The 20,576-nt window shown below is 29.5% G+C and overlaps 1 protein-coding gene across 1 annotated transcript; it reads right to left on the reverse strand.

Moving 5' to 3' along the window:
* Positions 1–433: 433 nt before the first annotated feature.
* LOC106764650 (plasma membrane ATPase) lies at positions 434–8,197 on the reverse strand. The gene is made up of 15 exons (XM_022782410.1): positions 8,028–8,197; positions 5,143–5,262; positions 4,813–5,049; positions 3,550–4,311; positions 3,351–3,473; positions 3,170–3,274; positions 2,932–3,076; positions 2,677–2,841; positions 2,166–2,404; positions 2,048–2,080; positions 1,866–1,947; positions 1,620–1,780; positions 1,352–1,525; positions 719–901; positions 434–619 (listed from the first exon to the last, which is right to left on the reverse strand). The coding sequence occupies exons 1-15, from the start codon at positions 8,073–8,075 to the stop codon at positions 434–436; spliced, it is 2,763 nt and encodes a 920-aa protein (XP_022638131.1). The 5' UTR covers positions 8,076–8,197.
* Between the last annotated feature and the right edge of the window lie 12,379 nt (positions 8,198–20,576).

Raw genomic sequence — 20,576 nt, forward strand, 5'->3', positions numbered from 1 at the left:
TTGTTCTCAAAAAAAGCACTGAATCGATTCTTCTTGAAGCTTGTCCAAGCTCCTTAAACTGTGTAATGCTGCTGAATTGTGTCAATGTCAAGCCCCTTCAGCTTCACCACTGACTCAACGTGTCCCTTTAGAGTATGAAGCTCCCTAAGCCTGTTACACAATTTCAACTATTGTTAGAAAAACATCATACGGATCATTCGTTGCTCATCCGTATCACACGTTGGAAAATCTAGCAACAACAACTCTCAAGCACTCTTTTCAACACAATTTTTATTATGCAGTGAAATTCATAGAATAAGAGTGCATTTTCTAGATTAGAGATGATTCCTAGAATTAAGCATAAGGGTATTTTTAAATAGTAACTTTGAGAAGATTCTTTATCCTTTTGTGGATGTATGAGTCCAGAGGAAGTACAATGGCATAAGTTCATGAGTTACCTTGCAACTTCAGCTCTTCTCTTGGCTTGTTCTGCAATCTCTGAAAGCTCCCTGTAGCTATTCTTATCATTGAAAAGGTTGGAAGTTTCTGGTGGCTGAAGACCATGAAGTGTCCTCTGTGCAGCGGCCCATTGAGCCTCCCTCTCTTCTTTTCCATAGTCTTTCTTTGTGGTGAAAGCAGTCTGTGATCAGGGAACATGAACATGGTATGAACCTCTGTACCTTTGGAGTAGATCAAGAATACAACAAGTGTTAAATAGGAGAAAATGGAAAGAACATACCTTGTTCTCCAAAAGATTGTCCCAAGCCTTCCCACTTAGTATATAGCGGATTGCAAATTTGAGAAAATCAAGAGGGATATAGGTTACCAAACTGTAAAGCCAGATTACACCAGCCCAACCCCATCCCATTCCCTGTATTCTTGCAAAGCCCCAGTTAGCATATACTGCTATAAAAGTTGCTACCTGTCAATTACGGCACAAGTTTTTGTTACCACCACAGAAAGCCAACAAAACTCAACAATCGTTTAGCAGATCTTTTTCTTTGCTTTTGGTTGTTTTGGAGAGGAATAAATGCATAACTTAATGATCAAGACATGTCTAAACATGACAAATGCTGCTTGAATTTGGATTCTTAATTGAGTTTTTTTTATGCTGTCCCTATGCTGAACCTTTAAAATACATTGATAGACACTAATTTTGATGTTTGAAGTATATTAAAAATCTTTTTAATATACCAACATAAGTGTATTTTAAAAGTTCAGCAGAAGGACAACTCAAAAAACTCAATAACTACAATGAAAACAAAAACAAAGTCTTAGGTTGGCTTAGAGCATACAACAATACTGAACTCAGATAACTAGGAAACAATTTCATGTAACACTTCTGATGGGAGAATAGGAGGTTGAATCTTACCAACTGAGCAATCAGAAAAGCTCCTAGTAGGAGAAGACCTGGTCTTTCAACAAAAGACCAACTGCGGGACCTTGTGACAAAGATTAGAGCCTGGCTTATTATACTGACTTGTAGGTATAAGGCTGCCATCATTTCATTAGGGCTCTCTCTCAGTGGCCTCACACCAAACTTGTTCTGCAAGAGTGAAAGTTATGCTCATAGACCTTGGTTTTCAACAAGTTGGAGATCATACTGAGGTAAAAGAGAAACAAGAGTACAAATTATGTACCGAGAAGAAGTTGGTATCTTTCATTGCCCAGAAAAATATCACTGTCATTAGAGCCATGTAGCTGCCTAGCACAACGCCGGTAGCAAATATCTCCCTCAGTTTCCAGCTATCAGGAAGTGGAGATGGTTTAACTCTATCCTTTGATATTGTCATAATGGTACCTAAAAGTATGGTAGTATAATGATATCAGTTTAAAGATTTTAGCGGAAATGAAAAAATCAGACATGGAAATCAAGAAAATGTTACCATCATTTAGTATGGCAATAATCAAAACCATGAAGGGTGCAAAGTCAAATTTCCAGATCAACGCAATAAACAAGAAACCAAACTACCAAAAAAAAATGAACCGCATTAGTTTATGATTCAACTTCATAAATATGTAGAAAAAAACTGACAAATTTTTGTATCAATCCAATTCCAACACTTACCACAATACGGATGGTGATTGACACAGCATAGATCTGTTTCACAATTTAATTTTTAGATATTAGATAGCCAAAAATGCTAAAATAAAGCCAAATAGTTAAGGGAAGCAGGGAAACTAACAGTATAGTTCTTCATCCTCTGGAAAATTGCCCTGCTGGTCAGCACTGCACTAATAATGACACTTAGACCAGGTTCGGTAAGGACAATATCAGAAGCACTTCTAGCAGCATCTGTGGCATCAGCAACAGCAATTCCAATATCTGCTTTCTTTAATGCAGGGGCATCGTTTACACCATCACCAGTCATTCCACATATATGCTTCCTCTCTTGCAGCCGCTTAACAATTTCATATTTGTGCTCTACGATATCATACAAAGAGCAAAGGATTAAAACATTTGAGGTGTTGCTCAATTTGAAACATAATTACATTGCTGATAAATATATAGCAGTTTCAATACTTGCATGGAACTTGAAGTCATGGAAAAATAAAGGGTGTTTGAAATAGTCGAAAGAGAAAGAAATTGATGATTTGGTCATCATTACTGTTATCATCTGAACAATGAAGTGAATTACATGACTCTTTGAGTCAAATAAGGTACACTCGATACACATATAAATCTAAAGGACTTACCAGGAAATACTCCTGCAAATCCATCAGCCTTCTCAATCAACTCATCTACTGGAAGAGCTGAAATAGAGGCATCCTTGTCTTGACCAAGCAATGCAGATGAAGGATACATGTTTGTTCCCATTCCGAGCCTTCGACCCGTTTCCTTTCCAATGGCAAGCTGATCCCCTATAGTATGGCAGATCCAAAAGCAAGTTCAGAGCTATAGGCTTTCATTTTACAGTTCAAGCTACAACAAATCATGACTTCAATTCCTACCGGTAATCATCTTAACATTCACACCAAGGTTAAGAGCTCTTCTAATGGTTTCAGCACTGTCATGCCTGGGAGGATCAAACAATGGTAGCAGACCAACAAATTGCCATGGTCCACCAGCAGCATCTTTTGATTTTTCAGGTACTTCCTGTTGCACAGATCATACGAGGCTTCAATAAAGGAAGGGTTTTCGTTTCTAATCAAACATAAAACTAGACACAGGGTTAACAGCTTTGCTTACCTGTCTCGCAACACCTAAAGACCGAAGTCCACGCTCAGCAAACTTATCAATCACCGCATGAACCTTTTTCCTGACATCCTCTTTGCAGTTGCAAAGGGTGATTATCTGAAGCGGGAGAAAAACATTGTTTTTCATCTTCAAAAATAAATCACAAGATTGTACCAATGAAACTCATATTTACCTGCTCAGGAGCCCCTTTGCTAGCTCTATGCCAATTTCCATCAGAATCAATGTAGGTAAGTGCAGTCCTCTTGTCTACAGGATTGAATGGAAGGAAATGTACCTCCCTGATACCACTACGTGCCTGATCAATCAAAAACATCAAAATTATGCTTATATCCAAAATTCAAGTTCAAAAGATTTAGATTTCGGTACATTACCTCCTTTGGGTCAGCAAGCATGCCAACAATTGCAGCATCAATAGCATCCTGATTTTCAGTCCTGGAAGCTCTGGCTGCTAGAAGGATAACATACTCTTTCTCAACACCCTTAGCAAACACCTCAATCAAGTTTCTATCAACACTCAACTTATTCAAAGTGAGAGTCCCAGTTTTGTCACTGCACAGGACATCCATCCCTGCCATTTCCTCAATTGCTGTCATTCTTTTTGTGATGGCACCCTGCTGAGAAAGCCTGTGAGAACCAATGGCCATGGTGACAGACAACACAGTTGGCATGGCAATGGGGATTCCTCCAATCAAGAGCACTAACAGATTGTCAATTCCATCCCTGTACTTTCGGTGTTGAATTGGGTACATGACTATGAGCTCGATGGCGATTCCAACAGCAATTGAGCAAATGCAGAAGTTACCAATTGCTGTGAGTACTTTCTGAAAATGTCCAACTTGATTGGTGCTGTCCACTAGATGTGCTGCTTTGCCAAAAAAGGTGTGCACTCCAGTGGCTATCACAACTGCTTCTATCTCTCCCTTCTTAACAGTTGATCCTGAAAACACTTCATCTGAGGAACTCTTTGTCACTGGAAGAGATTCTCCAGTCAAAGCAGACTGATCAACACTCAGAGGATCACCCTCAAGAAGACGAGCATCAGCTGGAATGATATCCCCTAACTTGATGCTGATTATGTCTCCTGGTACTAAAATTGCGGCATCTTGTTCACTCCATCGGCCATCCCTTAGTACCTGAAATTAATGCAACAGAAATTTCAACAAACATTGATAAAAGAAAAATGGTTGCATAAATGGTGTAAACACTTGAATCAACAAGGAGTTAATATACAATTTGATCTCCAAAACTGACAACTTGTGTTGCTCTTGTTCTGATTGTTTTCATCTATACAAATTAGTCCTTTGAACAATGAAATCGTAACAAGTTCACAGCTTAGTCAGACAAACTTAAGTACTAAACTTACAATTATTTAAGTCCTTTTGATGCTGTTCTTTAATCAGAATTGGAGTTTCTATGTAGACATTTAATGCAAGCCTTGCTTACACAAATCTCTGAGGTGAAACTAGTTTTTAGTCCATAACACCACCAAAAACACCTAAGAGACTGTATCTTAAGTTTTATCTTAAACTCATTATCAAGCCAAAACTTTCAGAGACAAAAACAATACCAGTTGCAACTTTCAAGGACCCACTTGTGCATTAGCTCTGTTAAAAAGTTTGAGTTAAAGTGAAAACCTTTGTCTTGGGAGCTAAACCAGCCATAAGAGCAGCAGCAGCATTTCCAGCATTGTTTTCCTCAATAAAACTGATTGTGGAGTTTATCACTAGCAGAGCAATGATTCCCACAAAATCTTGCCAATCTGGTGGCCTTCCTCCTCCGTTTGCCAAAGCAATGGCCATGATAGCAGCAGCTTCCATGACCCAAGACAAAGGGTTCCACATAAAGCCCAAGAACTTCAAAACCTTGCTCTCCTGTTACATGACCCAACAAGACATCATCATTCACATTCATCTAATGAAGGGAAAAACATAAACTGCAATGAGTTTTTTGTGGAAAAAACATACCTTTTTCTCTTCCAATTTGTTTGGTCCAAAGACTTGGAGCCTGTTGGCCCCTTCGTCTGAGGTTAGACCTGCTCTTGAACATTTCAGCTGCTCAAACACTTCCTCTATTGGAATCCGTTCCTGGGAACACGGTTATGTTCAATGATTGTTATTCCTCAGAATACTCAACAATATGCACAAAAACGTGTTCAAATTCTATGTAGCTCATTAATTTTGCTCTTTCAGAAATTCTGCTACTAATAATAGTAGTGAAATAATGGTTAAGATGTTCATTCCTTCAGAAGTTTAGTTTCTCAAAATTCTGCAAAACTTCACATCAAAGTTCTTCAATCTGTTAGTAATAGTAGTGTCCACCCCACAAACTAATCATTAAAAATAGAGTAAAATAATACCAGAGAAAATTAAAATGAATATTTCATTAATATATCTTCCTTGACAAATACTTTTTTTTTACTCACCCTACTCTTTAAAAGTTTTGAATTAGTTTATCTATTGAAGCAAATCTTAATTTCTGCTGAAATTTCTATAACTATTGCATGGAATTTTGTTTCTAAAATAAAGTCAAATATAGCTCTATAAAATAATCTGGTATTTACCGGGAAAAAAATGTTTTTTACATACCCAAATTTCGTTGGGGACATCACTCATAAATCATTTTAGTTTTCCTTAAAATTACATTTTAAAAAATAATAATCTAAGTTGATATAAAATTTAACCTGATTTCTTTAGAATTAATTTTTAATTGCAAAATTATTCAACCGAAAAGAAAAAATAGTTAAGACATTTTCATGGACTCCAATCGACAAATTGAACTGTTAATTGAGTTAGATTTAAAAATCTATTGAAAAGGATGCAAATTTTAGATTTTCACACTCAGAATATTGGATTTCCTTTTTGTGTTGAAATCTTGAAAAGTAAAATAAAACAATATGGAAATTCTATAGATGGATGAAACAATAAGAACAAAAACATATGTATCAATTTTAATATTGCCTTTTTATAATTTTGCTTATTAAGGCTTTTGTTCATTTTCAACCAAAACCTTAATAATTGGAAACTATTAAAAACCGATAATAAAAGCTATAAAGATTAAAACTCAAATAAACCGAGAGAATAATAATAAAATAAAGAATAACCAATTTCTTAAAATGAATAATGACATAAAAAAAACGATAAAAATAAACATCAAATTATTAGAATAACCAATTTCTAACCTTAATTTCAATTAAAGCGTCTAATTTTATCCACTTTGAAATAAAATGAAATATATGTCACGGATTCTTCTTGTTATCTTTCTACAAAAATTCAGAAAAAAAATAAAAAGAATACAATTTAAGTAAAATTTATATACGTTTTTTTCGATAAAATAGTTAGCTTTATTATTTTTATTTAATATAAAATTTAAATTCAGACTTAATTTTGAGAAGAAAAAAAAAAGCATTTCACATACTTGAAAAAGTTAAAAAAAAAATAAAAATCTTAGAATTCTGATGGGAAAGAGTGTAAAGGAAAACAGTGAAGGGTGCCGTGGCAGAAGAAACAACAACTATTTTTAGTTCTTATGCGCCGCCACTGATGATCATCATCGTACGGTGTAGATTTCTCGGAATTTACAAAATGCGAAATAAAACATAATCACAACAATCTTATTCCCTGTCATTTCATAATTTTTCAATCCGTACACTTTTAATCCTTTTTAAATTAAAAATTTTAAAAATAAGAAATATGGTTTAATTTTTTAATATACTTTTGATATATTTTTAAAGTATATTAATTTTGAAAGACTAAAATTTTAAAATATTATACCAAAAAGTTAAGAAAAAAAAAACAAATTCGAAAAGTATAACTAAAGGTTATCGGTTTTTTCGTCTCTACCAAACATTCATAGATTCCAACTTAAAAAATAAATCTGAATTCTCTATTAATTTTTTTTTTGTATTTTCTTTCTGTTATACTTTGGTATTATACTGATGTATATGAGTTTTGATGTTTTAAAATATATTAATTTTTTTAATATATTTCAAAGACCCAATATACGAAAAGTAAAAAAAAAATGAATTTATATTATTAGTAATAAAAAATTAGGATTAAAATGAAGTAAATGGTAGTTATATATAGTGAATACTTGTGAACAATAATCATTAATAAGTTGTGGAAATTTCAAACAACAAGGAAAGGTATTCAATGAAATGATAAGAATTTAGAAAAAAAGGAGATTTTTATTGACTTCGCATAAAAGGTCACACATTTAATTACTAAATTGCATTTTGGGTAGTCACGGATTAGCAAAAGTAGGTAGCGACCCAATTACGTATATCCTAAGAAATTTCACCATACATCTTTCATGTATTCTTTCAAATACGTACAAAATACGTATATTCTAAATATGTAAACAACAGCATATGAATCTTCTTGAATCATTGAAGGGAAGAAAGATTAATAATAATAATAATAATAATAATAATAATAATAATAATAAGAATAAGAATATGCAAACATATCTAATGAATTATGTAGGTGTTAGATATCATAGGTTAATAATTATAATCTTGCCTCGCAAAAAATATTAATAATTATCTGTTCTATTAATATACCCACCTCACAAAATAACTGTCATAACTTTTTTTTTTTTGGAGGGGAACACTGCAAATTAAAGTTTCATTCAGAACTCGTGAATTTTTTCAAGAAAAAAAAATTAAAATAACTTTTATATAATTATGAAAAAATTGATTTGAATTCATGATGAACTGATAAAAGAATAATTGTTTGTAAAAGAAAGAGTAGGATTTTCTTAAGAAATGAAAAGGGAGAAAATGAAAGAACAGTAACATTTTTGCAGAAGAAGAAGTATGTGGAAATCTGAAAGAAAAAAGAAAAAGAAATACCAGATCGACGTTCTCGTTCTTGATCTCTTCGAGGCTGATGCCACCCATGGATGAAGGAAAAAGAAGAAGAAATGGTAAGAATGAAGTGAGAGATGAAGGGAGAAGGAGAAAGAGAGGGTTAAATAGAGATGATGAGTGGAAAAGTCCAAAAGAAAATAAATGCAAAGAGGGAAAAAAGGAAGCAGAAGGAAAGAGATTGAAGATGAAGAAGAAGGTGAAGAAGGTGAAGAAGGTGAAAATGAAGCCGTGAACCTCTCTGCCTGCTCCCTTTCTCAACTTTCATTTATATATACATCATCTCCATCACCATGTGTGGCTACAGCCACAGTACAAAAGTTTTCTGTCACTGTACTGCATTTTTTATTTTTATTTTTATTTTATTATTATTATGAAATTCAACAACAAACTCAAACAAAGCTAGAAATATGGTTAGGCATGGGTGGCTCCTGTTTCTCATGGTGGGGTCCACCTTCCACCATTTTTCTTTTCTTTCTTTTCAGGAATCTTCTAACAAAATCAAAATTAAGGGTTAAATATGTTTTAGTCCCGCGATTTTAGTTTTAGTCCTTTTATAAAGTATGATACAATTTAGTCCTTCAATTTTAGAAAATTCTGATTTTAGTTTTTTTTACCAATTTTTTTAAACTTACACATTTCTTAGTTAACATTGAAGCAAAAATATGTCAAACAGTGTAAACAACCAAATGCTGTGTCAAATAGTGTAAACAATCCAAATACTATAATGAAACGTGTTTATACTGTTTGACACATTTTTGCTTCAATGTTAACTAAGAAAAACAACCAAATGCTGTGTCAAATAGTGTAAACAATCCAAATACTATAATGAAACGTGTTTATACTGTTTGACACATTTTTGCTTCAATGTTAACTAAGAAAAACAACCAAATGCTGTGTCAAATAGTGTAAACAATCCAAATACTATAATGAAACGTGTTTATACTGTTTGACACATTTTTGCTTCAATGTTAACTAAGAAACGTGTCTAAAATAAAAAATATAAAATTAAAAAAAATTAGTAAAAAAGACTAAAACCAGAGTTTTCTAAAATTGAAGGACTAAATTATACCTTAGTTCAAAAATTCACTAAAACCAAAATCGCTCCAAATTATAGATATTATAAACATATTTAACCCAAATTACAACTACAATATTATATTGTAAATTGCTCTCTTCTTTATTTTACGTATGTAACTGATATCAAATATTAATCATACATAATAACACTCATTAATTAATCCATAATTGTGATATTATGTTAACAGATTAATTTTAATTTTTATTATAATTTAGTTTTGAGTAATTATAGGATAATATATATTTATATTTGTTTGATATATATTATAAAAATAAAATGATAGTAAAAAAATGATTTTTTGTGTTTTTAAGAAAAAAATCAAACGAGTATAAAAATTTATGTATGTCTTTTATTTAATTTTTAACAATTTTTTCACTTCTCCTTTTAACTTTAGGATTAAGTCACTTAATTTTGATTTATAATTTATTTATTTATATAACATTTTGTTTTGCTAAATATTTATTATATAGACAACATATAGCTTTATTTAGGTTAAATTTTGATTTTTAGATCGAATTTTAAAACATGTTATTTTTAATTCTAGTTCAAGATTTCGTTTTCTGGAAGTTAAATTCTAATTTTTTTTAATCAGTTTAATTTTATCACAGGATTTCATTATTCAAAATTGAATTTTAAGTTTAGAATAAAAGTACTGTTTAAATAAATGTATAGCATAATTTATCATTAATTTTTAGATTCGTATGTTCTGAGTTAAAAAATGTTATTTTTTTTAGTAATTTTTCTATCAATGCTTAAATAGGAATGAAATATGAGATGCTTGAAAAGGGAATGCCAAAAAAAATTGTTTTATGAGAATGTTGTGATACGGATTGGAATAAGAATTTAATCTATAAATGGTGGGGAATCATTTTTTTTTTAAGTTTTGTATTAAATAGAAATAGATAAAAAAAATTAAAAAAATATTTACTTTATAAATTTTATATGTAACTTTTTTTTTTCTTTTTCCTTCCACTTTATCACTGTATTTTTTTTATCTTAAGCTACTTCTATTAAAATTTTAATGAAAATAAAAATATTCGTTAATGTTATACAAGTTCTTGAGAATTCAAATCTCATTAATTTAATTGTTTTCCTATTTTAATTTTAATGAGTTAGAAAACTTTACTTTAAAATTTAAAAATTTGAATTATAAAAAAAAAAATAAACCTATCATGACGGTTTGTCATTGAATAACGAAAACAAGTAACATTTTTTTTTTTCAAAATAAAACATGACAAATTAAATAAATTTTAAAGATATAATATTTTATAATCACTAAATTGTTTATCTCAGATTAAATTACTATTTTAACTTGTTGAATGTATTGATTTTTAGTAGGTTAATTAATTTCAAATAAATTTCAAATTTTAGTTTTTTTTCCTATTTTGGTTTTAGCATTAATAATATTTAATTAAAACTGAAACAAGTAAGTCAGCTTGTATTTTGTTTTCTCAAAATTAAATTTTAGTAATATATGAAGTCAATTTGATGTTGAAAATAAATTATGAATAAAAAATCTAAAAAAAATAAATTGAGTCAACCGAATTTTCATAGATATTAATCAGAGATATAATGAAAATTAAAGTCGTGAATGCTTTTGTCACATTGAAACTATAAAAATATTTATTACATTATATCAATATTATTTTAATCATTAACTTCCATGGTATCTGTGAAAAAAAATAAATTTATAGTCTGGTTGAAAATCCATTTTGCTATAAAAACACAAATGATATTTATTTTGTACAGGAACTAAAATAGACAGTTTGCATTATGTAAAATTATTTTAATCAATATAAAAAATACTTTTCTAATAATAAATATAATATAAAAATATTTAGATATATACTTTTAGAACCTTTGACCTGCCACACGCGCCCTAACTTCCCGTGTTTCTGACACAACAGCATCTCAATTTGGCTGTCTGTTGGATTATTTTGAAAGTAAATTTGAAGTTGGTCAATTATGATTCGAATTAAAATTAGTTAATTAATATGTTCTATCACTAATTTAAGTTGAGTTAGTAAATTTTTTTTATAAATAATATTCATTCTATTAACAACTTAGCTTACTTTTATAAAAATTTTAGTGACAAATTAATCTTGATATAATAGTAAAAACTAATTTACTTTTAATTTAAAATATAAGTATTTTTTTTTTCAATTTTGATAGAGTGACACACAACTATGAACATTTTGAATTTAATTTAGATTGTATTAAAGTTTAAACTTTAAGATAATTAGATCGACTTTTAATATTATTTAGATTTTATTTGAAATTATGATTTATTTTTGAGATAAATAATTTATTTATTGTTTAAAATTAAAAAAAAATCAAATTTTTAAAATATGTTTAAATAACATATTATAAAAAATAGATTAAAAAATTTTAATTTTTTTAATTTAGTGAATCGATCTATTTAATCCACTTATTCATAATAGATAAATAAAACTTGGATTTTTTTGAGCTTAGTAATCAGGGTTAAATTAGTTTATTAAGTTATCAACATGTTTTAACAACTCTTGATTATTTAATCTTTTTAGATTATAGTATATTGTAGAGGTTAAATTATTAATTTATTTTTTATTTAAGAAATTGATTTTTTTTATTATTAAGATTTATTTTTTAATTTCTAAAATTGATGTAAAAATTTCATTTTTATTCGATTGGATCTAATAATTTTTTTTTATGGATTAATTGCTATTTGAAATTAGGGGTCTAGGTCTCTTTTTTAAAATTTAAAAAATTTGTGGTTTTAAAAAATGACTTTGTAAAAAATAATATATGCTAACTTAAGTTATGATTTATTCGACTTTAAGAGATAAAGAATTAGTTGTTTTCTTTTATAAAAATGATAGACAAAGAAAATCTTAAAAGTAAAGTAAGAAAAAAAACATACATTTGAATTAATACTGATAAATTATATTCTAAATTTAACATCCCTCAACAAGTACATTATTAAAAAAAGTAAATAAAGAGTTAGATAATATTTATTATATATATATATATATATATATATATATATATATATATATATTTCACTAAGTTATAATCATAACAAAGTTAGATACATTTTTTACTCATGTTATAATGTAAATATTTATGACCTACCAAACATAGTTTTTCTCATATCGTAAATTAGTTTTTGAAATCTCTTCCAATTTTCACCACATATAATTTCAATATTATTAAAGTCAAGATATCTTCTTCACAAATCCCTAATTCAATACACAACATAAACATCTCAACATAATATTTTGTCTTTAAAATTTACTAGTTTACATGTAAAACCCTAAAAAATAATATTTTAGAAGTGGTGGTAATTTAAAAATAATAAAACTTGGTTATTTTAATATTAAATAAATTATTTAAAAATAGTTTTGTTTTAAACGAGTTTCATTATTTTAAATCTAGTAAACAATTTTCTAGAGTTCTCTACTTTTTCTATAAGAGTTCTAACTCTTTGATCATCTGTTTAACGATCAATAGGTACCTAGGAGATCACGACGGACCAATCTTCACTTCTACCCTATGAGTTCTTTGTTTAGAACAAGTAAGTTTGTACTCCTTTTTCCTTTTAGTTGCAGTCTATGATCATGTAGAGAAATTTGTTTTTGTATGTATAGAAAGTGTTTCTTTCTTGATTCTTGGTCAATTTAAGGTTCTAAGGTTTGATTTCGATCACCAATTGGTGTGTTGTAGGCTTTTCAAGAGTTCCTTGCGATGAAAGAAATGGCTAGGAGTTCTTAGAATCGTAGAAGTTCTTTCTAAGGTAAGGAAAGTCAGGCTTTGTTTTAGATTATGTTCGTGGTGTTATATTAGTATATATAAATATATATATATATATATATATATATATATGGTGAATTAAATGTAGTTGTGATAGGATTATTGATGTTGAGATAATGATACTCAGAATTGTGTGATTTTGATGTTTGATATTATCATGATTGTGTGGGATGAAGTTGTATTGTTTGGTGAAATTGAATTCAAAGTGTTTGGAGTGAGTAGTGATATAAATCATGAGTTCTAAGCATAAAAAAAGGAGGTTTTGATAAGTGAGTTTGAGATATAGGTGTTGGAGGGAGAAAATTATTGTTTATGACAATTATGTGGTCATTTAAGACTTGTTAAAGGTATTATTTGCTTGAATTCTAGTATGGAATGTTAGTTAAAACAATATGATTTTAGGGTAGTTTCTAAGGTGTTTTAGGGGTTTAGGTAGGTGAAAATCTAAAAGAAGTAAATTTGATATAAACTAGAGTTTTTATGTTTGTTTTTGGGTAATTCAAAACTGGTTTAGACCTTAAGAATGAGAAAAAGTTGATGCTACAATCTTTGGTAATTGATATGTTGGTTTGGGCTTGGTTTTAGCTAGTTTTAGGGGTTTTGTGGAGTGAGATTTTGAATTAGATGTTTTGTGCTAACTGTGATGGTTGGTTGGAAGTCTGTTGTTAAGTCCATTAGGAATTATTCAAACTATTAGTTGCAAAAATTGAGTGTTGCAAGTGATACAATTGAGTTTAAGCACTTTTGAGTTGTTGAATTGGTTTGGTACATCTTATTTCTATCCAAATGAGCAATGTAGTACTCTATTTTCATCTATAAACATGTTTTCGTATCAATACTATTAGTGTTACAAATTCTAAATTGATCATTTGGATATATCTAAGATGTACCAAAACCATAAAAATTAGGTTGCTGTAAAAAACTGATAAGAATAATCAATTATCAGGTGTGATAATCAATTATTGTATAGAGTTTTTCAATAAAGATACAATTCTAACAGAAATAATCGATTATCAAATTTGATGACTAATTATTCCTGTCAATTTTTGACTACAACATGATTTTTCTAATTTAGTTACCCCCAATACATATCTAAATGACCAAAATGGTACCCTTGACTCTAGAATTGATTCAAAAACATGTTTATATCCAAAACTAAATACCAATTATCTTATTTGGCCAGAAATGAGACGCATTAGATCAAACCACACATCAAAATTCAAGATATCAGATTTTACAAGTTATAAGTCATATTTTTGGTGAACTAAGATGCTAAAAATATCCTAAATTACCTTAAGACAAAGTCCAAACACCAAATTCACTCCTACATTGATTACTTTAGAAAATTTCCAGCCATATATACCATCAAATCTATAAGGTCAAAATATCAAAACAAGTAACAATTAACTACCATTCACAACAATACTATTCCAATCTAGATAACACACATATAATTCAATTTCAAGAAATTATACCACAACACAAAAAAATCTCAAACAAACTCAATCTCTTAATCAAACTCAAGCATACCAACTCTGATAATCAAAGCATTAAAACAATAGAAAAAAGGTATTTAGCTTTCCTTACCTAATAGGAGCTTAAACAGCTCGAAAGGACCTAAAATCGCTTCCTCAACTCACATAGCTCTATCTGCACCTACCAACCACGAAATTATGATCAGAGTACACGGTTAGATCCATTAATCAACAAATAACATACCAAAGAACTGAGAAGACACATGTGACAGAAAAATCATCACATGCATGGAAGATACATATAACTCAAGAAAAGAGAAGAAACTAACTTACTCTTTCAAGAAAACTGATCGACTAGATTAAAAGACCTTATCGTCGTGATCACATTGTCATCTTCTGATCTTCAAACAGATGACCCAGGTAGAATACATACAAAGAAAGAGGAACTCTGAAGAAACTGTTTTTAAAGGGATTGTGTGAATTGAAATAATGAAACTCATCTTATAAAACTTATTTATAATTTGAAACTTTAATATTAAAATATTCTAGTCTCATTATTTTAAGTTATACCATTCTAAAAAGACGATTTTATGAATTTTTACCATAATTAAAAAAAAAATATTGTTTCAAAATTTATAATTATTCTAAGAATGTATATGGAAAGAAATTATTCACTAAATCGTTTTGTTAAGTCTATCCAATGTCATACTCATACATTGCAATTTTTTTCTTAAGAAATTTAGGATAGAGAATTAATAATTCAGGACTCCTATCAAGACCGTTATAAATAAACTTTCAATGTTTAGATTTTTTAAAATATACGTTATTTCATTGTTTTAACTCTTATTCAATGAATATCCAATAATTTAGTAACATTGGCCTCAGGCATGATTCCAGTCACAGTCAAATTATTGACATTATTACTCAAACATGCTGTTCTAACTTGTCCCACAAAATATAAATTTGAAAGCCCTAACCTATCAGCATAATTTTAAAAGCCAAAATACTTGTTATTTTATTAAATTTAAGAGATAATTTAACAATAGTTCACTTGATCATTGGTTCAATGTTTAAATTGTAACAATGGTTAAATCATTCTCTAACATTAATAATATGATAAAATAATTAATAAAATTGTATATGATAAATAATAAGTATTTATATTAAATATTTTTTAGTTTTTAGTTTCATCAAATAAAGTTGTATCAGTTCAAACATACACCTCAGTATGAATAAATATAAGAACTTGTATTCTTATAGTATTGCTTCACACTCTTGCTACCTTGTTTTAGCCTTTAAAGTTGAATGATGTTTTCCTTCTTGTATTTGACATGATCTTAACAATAACTTTTAAAATAAAGAAGTTTTAAAAGATTTTTTAAAAAGAAATGTAAAATAATACAAAATTGTAAAAAACTATATAAGAAAGCCTTCCATGACAACAAAGATAGTTTGGAAAAGGCATATGTTAGAACTACTTATTTGGATGTTAGATTAATGCTAATCCAATTAAGAATAGATAACCCTAAGTGTATATCTACAAAATTAAGTCTCATCCTTTCACTTAGAGTAGAGAGTGTCTTTCATTAGGTAATATAAAAAACTTATCTTCTTTATTCTTTAGTCCTTAAATGTTGTTTCATTTTAAGAACTTTTGTTTTCCCAACTGTTATCTTTAAGATTTTAACTAGTTTGATATTTGAAAAGTCTTTCTAGATCTTCAAGACACTTTTTATTTTATCATACCTTTAATTATACATTTGTTGTTTATTATTTAACATGTAGAATACATTTTTGATATTTTTAATATAATTATTTATATTTTTAACTCATTATCATAAGTGTAATTTTATCACTATAATTATTTAAAGACATTTTATTTACTATAATATAATAATTTAATGTCATTGTTACAAATTATGTTTATTATCATGCAACATAAACTGAAGTTCAAAAAATGAAAAGATCTATGTTATTTTTCAATTATTAGTAGCTTTTTTGTTTCTTGTATGATTTGGTTTAATGGATGTTTATAATTTTTGTTCATGTATAAAAAAAGAGATTTCATCATAATTTAGAGAAAGGAAGTAAAAAAACATTTAAAATATTTTTGAATATTTGTTTTCTTTCTATAACTTTTCAAAAATATTTTTTTAACTTTATCAACTTTATTTCGTTAAGTTTGTAAAATTAATAAATCTTTTGGTTGTGATGAAAGTTTATTTGACATTATAATTTAAAATGAATACAATTATAATTTCTTTCTAAATATTTGATATTAAAAAATAATATATATATATATATATATATATATATATTCAGTGTAATAGGAGTTTTTTTGGTATATGAGTTTCACAAGATTCCTCGTTTTATGATTACGTGAATTTTAAGCATTTTAGAACAATCATATTATGTTTCACAATGAAAACTCAAAATTATATTATATTTTTCATTATATTTAAAAAATGGTTTGGTTATATTTTCTATTCCTTGAAATAGTTGATGTGTTTGTGGTCAGATTTATGAGTGGTGATGGCGCATGAATGTGTGATGGAAGGCACAAGGGTGTGTATGATTGATTAGTGAGCATGAAACATGGGAGATTAATTCACTTATTGTACCTTGTAATTCTTGAACCTAACTAAGGACATGAACTCCCTTTGACATTGGTTCTTGAAAAGAAAGTGATGTTCTCTTTGGAAAGTAGTTGTAGAAAAGAGAATGGTAATTGATTGTTGAATCTTCTTTGGTGGAGGGTAGATGTTCCGCCTTGTGTGATAGGGGAACATGTCCAAAGCCAAAAAGAGAGATGACTTGAGTATGCCTATCGGGGAGGTTACATGTGGGCCTATAGGGGAGGCTATAGGTGGGTGAGGTAAGGTATATGAGTGTGACTAAGTCTTGTCATGATGGATTTCATTGCTTGGTAATGCTCATGTGTTGTTCTTGATTGAGATAGTCATGATGGTGATATATCTATGATGATGATCATGGTGTAAAAGATGCTTCTGGATATGTTATCTTGATAGTGGTGTCACTATAATGGTTATAGTAGGTAATTAGCATAGGTGCTAATGAGTGGATAGACCAAGGGTCTAGGTGTGAGATGTTAGTGACAACATCAATGGTTAAAGATCAAGGATCAAGGATCAAAGATCGAGTATCAGGGATCGGGAAACAAAAAATGAGTAATTAATTATGATTGATTTTTTTCTATTATTAATATTACTATGCATAGGGACTTATTTTATGGTTGATATAATCAATGTGTCTATATCTTGTAATTATGATTGCTTTAATGGTATATTACCCCATACCTATTTGTGTTTGTGTCTTATGAATGGTGTTATCAACAATGATCGTATAATGTGTTATACGTGAGCAAATGACGTCATAGATGTTGTTGAGGCATGATAGTTTTGAGAGATGACGAGGGATAAACTTGAGATTTCTTTTAAAGTTATTGTGTTTGAACTTTGAGACAATGTAATTGGATTTCTATATTCTCTTTGTTATTTTCATTATGAATAATGTAATTGGATAAGGATTTTGGAATTATGATGTTTTGAAATAAGTATACATGTTTAATTATTAAGGTTTTTGAAAAGTGCGTTTTCGTGCTATGATAAAAGTTTGAAATTTTATCGGGTTTTGTAACCACTCATGACACCCTAAATTTTGGGGCGTTACATTTGGTATCAAAGCCAGGTTTTCGAAAATTATTTTGGGACTTTTGGGGAGTGAGCTTGTCTAACTTGTGTGTGCAATTATGTTGATTGCATGCATTTGTGTATGGTTGTATGGAATGAAGGTATTAAATGACTACAACAATGAAAAGATCTTTGGCGTTTAATGTTCTCTTCTTTCATGTTGGCTAGGGAGGCAGAGTATCGGTGGAGAAACGCGAAGCAATTGTGTAAGAGTATGTGTCGCGTTTTGTGTACCTCTATAGATTCTATACTCAGACCATGAGTAAAGAGTGGAAGTACAGGAAGTTCGAAAGGGGCTTGTGTCCTAGTCTAATAAGATTCATAGTGCATTTGAAGATTATGATATTTTTGGAGATTGTGGAACAATCTAAGATGGCAAAGCTGATGGAAGAAAGTCATAAGCGTGTTGTAAAGACTTAGAAAGGTCTTTATTTTTTTTAAGATAAAAATCATAAGAAACCATATGCTAGGCCACCGTAGGGGGTTTCTAGAGGCTTGAAATTCTATAAATGTGAAGGTCCTCATTTCAAGAAAAATTGTCCCAAGTTGACAGGTGAGAAGATTGAGGCGAGAAAAATGTTTTATCTGTGAAAAACCTGAGCATTTTATTGCTGCATGTCCAGAAAAGAAGGACCCAGGGAAGCCAAAAGCAACAAGCCAAATCTTTGCCATGGCAGGAGCTGAAGCACCAGAATCAGACATTTAGAGATGAGTAAGTCAATTTTCGGGGACAAAAAATCTTTTGAGGAGGGGTGAATGTAAGACCCCGGGAAAATAAAGGTTTTAGGAATAAAGTTTTGTTAAGATTTGAGTGTGTTTTCTTTTAAGAGTTGATATGTCTAATAAGGTGTTGTGTGTGAATCTTTGTTAAAACATAATTATGTTAATTTTTGATGTTATTTTAATTAAGTACAACACATGATTGGTATGTTGTTGATTTAGTGATTTGTGTGTATGCGACGTTACCATGTGATGTGTTGTCTTGTTGATGGAAGGGTGGTTTAGGATTGAATGAGTGTGGGTTCAATTCCAATGAGAAAGAGAGTTAAAGATAATCTTTGTATTATTTGTATTTTGCTTAGGGGTGAAATGATCTTTTACCTTTATTAATTGGTGTAAAAATTAAAGAAAGGGAGTGCAAGAAGTAAAATCATGAAAATTAAATTTAAATAAAATATAAAGATAAAAGCTTAAATTGGAATAGAGGAATATCTTAAGAAAGGTTTAGATAGATTTGGTTTTATAAATACATTATTATAAGTGAGAGAATATTAGAGATAAGGTCGAGGTGATTATAAAAGCTAAGATATAGGGAGAGGGGTGGCATTTGTTTTAGAAACACTAGAAATCCTACATTAAAGAATGAAGTAGAGAGAAAGGTAGAAAGATACATTTTCTAGGAAGGAAGGCAAAAAAGCTGCAGAAAACATTAGTGCAATGGAAGATTTGTGGTGTTTTTGGAGTATAGATAAAGCCTTAGTATTAGCCAAGATATAAGGAAGCTTACCTTTGTTTGCTTGTTTGTTGTATGTTATATATTCTTGATTATCTTGAAAGGTAATGTTGTTTTGATGCATGTGTACATGATTATGGTTATGATTATTTTAGTTATTATTGTTGAGCAAAGTTTTATGTATGCATGAAGATAGGGCTTATGTTTGTGTTGGTTTTTTTTCTATGAAAGTATGTATGATTTTGTTGGGTTATCCCATAAAAATATGTATTGATTCTATGGGGGAATAAAGTTATGATGTTTGGAGTTTTTAGCATGCAAATATCTATTGTAAAGAGTAGTATGATGATCATATGTAGTATGTTAGGGTTGTTTGAGTTGTGATCTGCATAATGGTGGATTTTAAATGATTTGAATGATGTAATGCATGTATTTGTGTTTGTTTACAAGGGTATGTGAGTCTTGAATGCATGTATGATGTGTTAAGTATGATTCCTTGTGGTTTGGGGGTGATGTTTGTATGCTTTGAATACTTGATGTTTGTCAACAATGAGTTTGGGTTCGGTAATAATCAATTATCTTAAGTGATATATTTGCATGTTATTTTAAAGTTTCGTCACTCGAATAATCGATTATCTAGGATGATAATCGATTATCCTTTCATATTTTGAAATGTTGAAAAATTGGTACTGTAGTTGTTTGGAATAATTGATTATTATTAGTGATAATCGATTATCCCAATGTATTTTTGCTGGGAAAGTGCAATTTTAAGGAAGAATGGAAAAAGGACAAGCATATGAACTGTAGATCGTGAAGAATGAGAATAGTCTATGTGTTTAGGATTAATTTTGATTTTTGAGTGGTGATTAAGCATGAATGTGTGATTGTATGCACAAGGGTATGTATGGTTGATTAATGAGCATGAGACATGGGAGATTATTCTACTTGTTGTACCTAGTAAATCCTAACACTATCTGTGGATAGGGACTCCCTTTAGCATTGGTTGTTGAAAAGGGAGCGATTTTC

This window comes from Vigna radiata, chromosome 6 (genome assembly GCF_000741045.1).
Source record: "Vigna radiata var. radiata cultivar VC1973A chromosome 6, Vradiata_ver6, whole genome shotgun sequence".
In the NCBI taxonomy this organism is placed as follows: Eukaryota; Viridiplantae; Streptophyta; class Magnoliopsida; order Fabales; family Fabaceae; genus Vigna; species Vigna radiata.

Coding starts and splice junctions, on each gene's coding strand:
- LOC106764650 (XM_022782410.1), bottom strand. CDS start 8,075: ATGGGTGGCATCAGCCTCGAAGAGATCAAGAACGAGAACGTCGATCTG. Junction 5,263..8,027: donor AGAACGAGAACGTCGATCTG/GTATTTCTTTTT, acceptor CCGTGTTCCCAG/GAACGGATTCCAATAGAGGA. Junction 902..1,351: donor CTTTTCTGATTGCTCAGTTG/GTAAGATTCAAC, acceptor CGTAATTGACAG/GTAGCAACTTTTATAGCAGT.